Source organism: Otolemur garnettii, unplaced genomic scaffold (genome assembly GCF_000181295.1).
Source record: "Otolemur garnettii isolate 467f Iridium unplaced genomic scaffold, OtoGar3 scaffold00017, whole genome shotgun sequence".
Taxonomy (NCBI): Eukaryota; Metazoa; Chordata; class Mammalia; order Primates; family Galagidae; genus Otolemur; species Otolemur garnettii.
The window spans coordinates 2,394,632-2,397,455 of record NW_003852412.1 but is presented as its reverse complement, the minus strand read 5'-3'; the positions used below and the strand labels follow the sequence as shown (position 1 = coordinate 2,397,455).

At 32.4% G+C, this 2,824-nt stretch overlaps 1 protein-coding gene across 5 annotated transcripts in view; it reads right to left on the bottom strand.

Moving 5' to 3' along the window:
- ERBIN (erbb2 interacting protein) overlaps positions 1-2,824 on the bottom strand; it is a 155,276-nt gene that overhangs the window by 6,062 nt on the left and 146,390 nt on the right. For 4 of the 5 annotated variants that reach the window (XM_003785877.3, XM_003785876.3, XM_023510870.1 and 1 more), the window contains one exon: positions 329-535. The exons of the other annotated variant lie outside the window; for it this stretch is intronic. In XM_003785877.3, the coding sequence (XP_003785925.1) occupies positions 329-535 (207 nt within the window). The remainder of the gene's footprint in view (positions 1-328; positions 536-2,824) is intronic. 5 annotated transcript variants of the gene reach the window in all.

Genomic DNA, 2,824 nt, shown 5'->3' with positions numbered 1-2,824 from the left:
AAAAAACCAAAAAAACAAACAAAAAAACCCAATAGGCCATTTTAGCTGAATGGTCTACTTACTATTTCTATTCCTGAGGAATGTATCAACCAGTATTGGGGTATCAACTTTCTTAGAATTAAAAAATCACATCGAAGGTACTAAGTTCGGTATCATATGATCATAAAGTCAAATTAAAACTCCCAAGTTTACACCTACTTAACATAAAACTGTAAACAAAATAGTAAAAACTATGTTAAAGTTCTATTTAAGTTTATTGGTGATAGTAACCTTTAAAAATATGTAAGAAGCTTAGTCTGATATTTCAAATAATCTTGATTATTCTTACCTCTTGCTTTGCCAGTTCATGGCCTTGTCTAGGAGAACAATGGGGCTGTGTATATGGAGGCTGGTGGGCCACTTTCAGCATCAAGTAATCAATTAGTTGTTCTCTAGAGGGATGCCTTGCCACAGATGCCTGAGGGGGATGATGTATTTGACTATAATTTGCCTGAGGCCTGAGAGGCTGGCCCATCTGTCCATTACCCAAAGGCATCTAAGAAAAACATGAAGTATCTTAAAATGACCAATAATAATGCCTTATTACAAACACTTGGATTTTTTCCTGGAGCATTACAAGAGTACTAGAGTTTTCACATTCTAATAAATCATACAATACCATGCTACCTACTATTTTCTTCCAGTTTTAAACCTTACAAAGAAAAAAAAAACTATTAATGTCTCGATTCTAAACTTGCTTGAGTGTTTGCTGATAGATTCACTCTTTTAAGCTTTCAAGTGAAAGCACATCTTATCTGTAATTTAAATAATTGTGCTTTTTTGGCAGATACACCTATCTTTGTTAAAAAGTACCTATCTTTCTTACCTCATACACAGGAAATCATGGGAAAACTGTGAAGGAAACTGGTGAGTTCCAGTGGCAAACCAACTGTTAAAATGGCAAATGCAGTAGAAATCTGACCACCTCCTTAAGGTGATCTCATTTTCACCTTAGAAAAAAGGTGAGTGGAGATGCTGACCCGTTTGTTATAGCCCCTTAGGTGGTCCACTTACAGAGGTTCTACTGTACTATGTCTAAAGTCCAAAACTTAAGCAAGCCTATTAGATGCGTATCTTTTCCCATACTATGCCGATCACATATACATAAGACACATTTGTCAATTTTTTCTTCAGTAAAAATGTAATTTTGTAATACAATTTTTTCAAAATTTGAATTTGCTTTTATACCTTTATTCCTTCCTTCCCAGAATTAACAAGTCAATTCAGCCATCTATGTAGCAGGAAACTAATTACTTCTGTGTGTACATGTATGTAATTTTTAAACTCTCTAAATATTAATTCCATAGAATATTAACCACAAAATTAAATGTTGACATTCTACTTTATTCTTCATGACTTAAACAAAAGAGATTAGTTTACTGTTAACTTTGTTTTAATGCCTCTCATTTTAAGAGATTAAACCTGACTTAAAATCGCTTTTGTAGAAATGTGCCTAATAGCTCATTTTGTTAGTTGTGAGGAATCTATCTTAAAAACAAGAAGTAACATGCAAATATAGATATTTGCATATAAAAAGATTTTTGTGAAGGAAAGATAAATATGTTTAATCTAGTTAAACACTTCAAATTTCCCTGTTAGTTATTAACAAAAAAGTAACCTTATCCACAGGAAATTATGGGAAAACTATGAAGAAAACTGTTGAGTTCCATTTCCCTAAAATTACTTAAAAGTAGAAATGTATGTTCTTCTTATGTAAACCTTGCAGAAAGATAAAAAGAAGTGTAGCTTCGGTGAAGATTTGTACTTTTAAAAAAAGGTACTCCTTTTTACTGTTACACTGTTATTTTTGAGAACTCAGTTCTGAAGTCTGGGAATACACAGGTGGATTTTCTGTGATAAGACACAAGGATGATGATATTACTCTATGACAATCCTTATACTTCTGGAGAAGAGAAAGGAGGCACTATTATTATCTGTATATTTTTGAAGGAAAAAAACCCTGTGGGTTATATATTATGTGACTCACTATCAATTGAACATAACTGATTTCCCTAAGAGTAATAAGCTGGTGTACTCTTGCTTTGCAATTTATGCACAATTCTACAGACCACCCCTGCTTTTCTCTATGCTTGTATCATTTATTGTTATGAGCAGATTCAGCATTTTTCTCCTGAGGAAAATCCAGATGACAATTACTATTGACTATTTAAGACTCCCTGACACGTGGACATTAGTCTACATCAGTGTTAGAGATAAACATGGAATATATTAAGCAATGATAGCACATGGCCAAGAAGATTAAGAAGCATAAAACAAACTCAGTAACCTAAACCATAAAATGTGTAATAAAAAGAAAAGGAAACCGGATGACAAGAGCTTACTTGAAAGAAAAAATGGGTAAAATAGATATGTATGAACTTACACATTAGATGGCCAGGTGCCTACTTTCAAGAGCAACACAAAAGTGTTTTTTGTGTGTGTGTCATGACTTGAATAGCAAATATGAAAGTTTTATATAATAAATAACTATGCTTCATAATTGTATCTGATTATACTGGAGGTATGAAATTAGTCAAGAAAATGAGAAAGAATAGCTGAGGGCGAATAGTAAAGAATTATCTGTCTGACACTGGCCACAGACAATCTATTTCTAAATTAGTATGTATTCTACCATATACAAAAGTTTTTCTAGATGATTATAAATTTGAAGTAATCTGAAAATGATTTTAGTAAAAGATCCTAGAATGAAGAATTTTTTTTTTTTTTTTTTTTTTTTTATTAAACGGTAACTGTGAGGCGCTGGACCAAGGCGTTCATGTGCTTT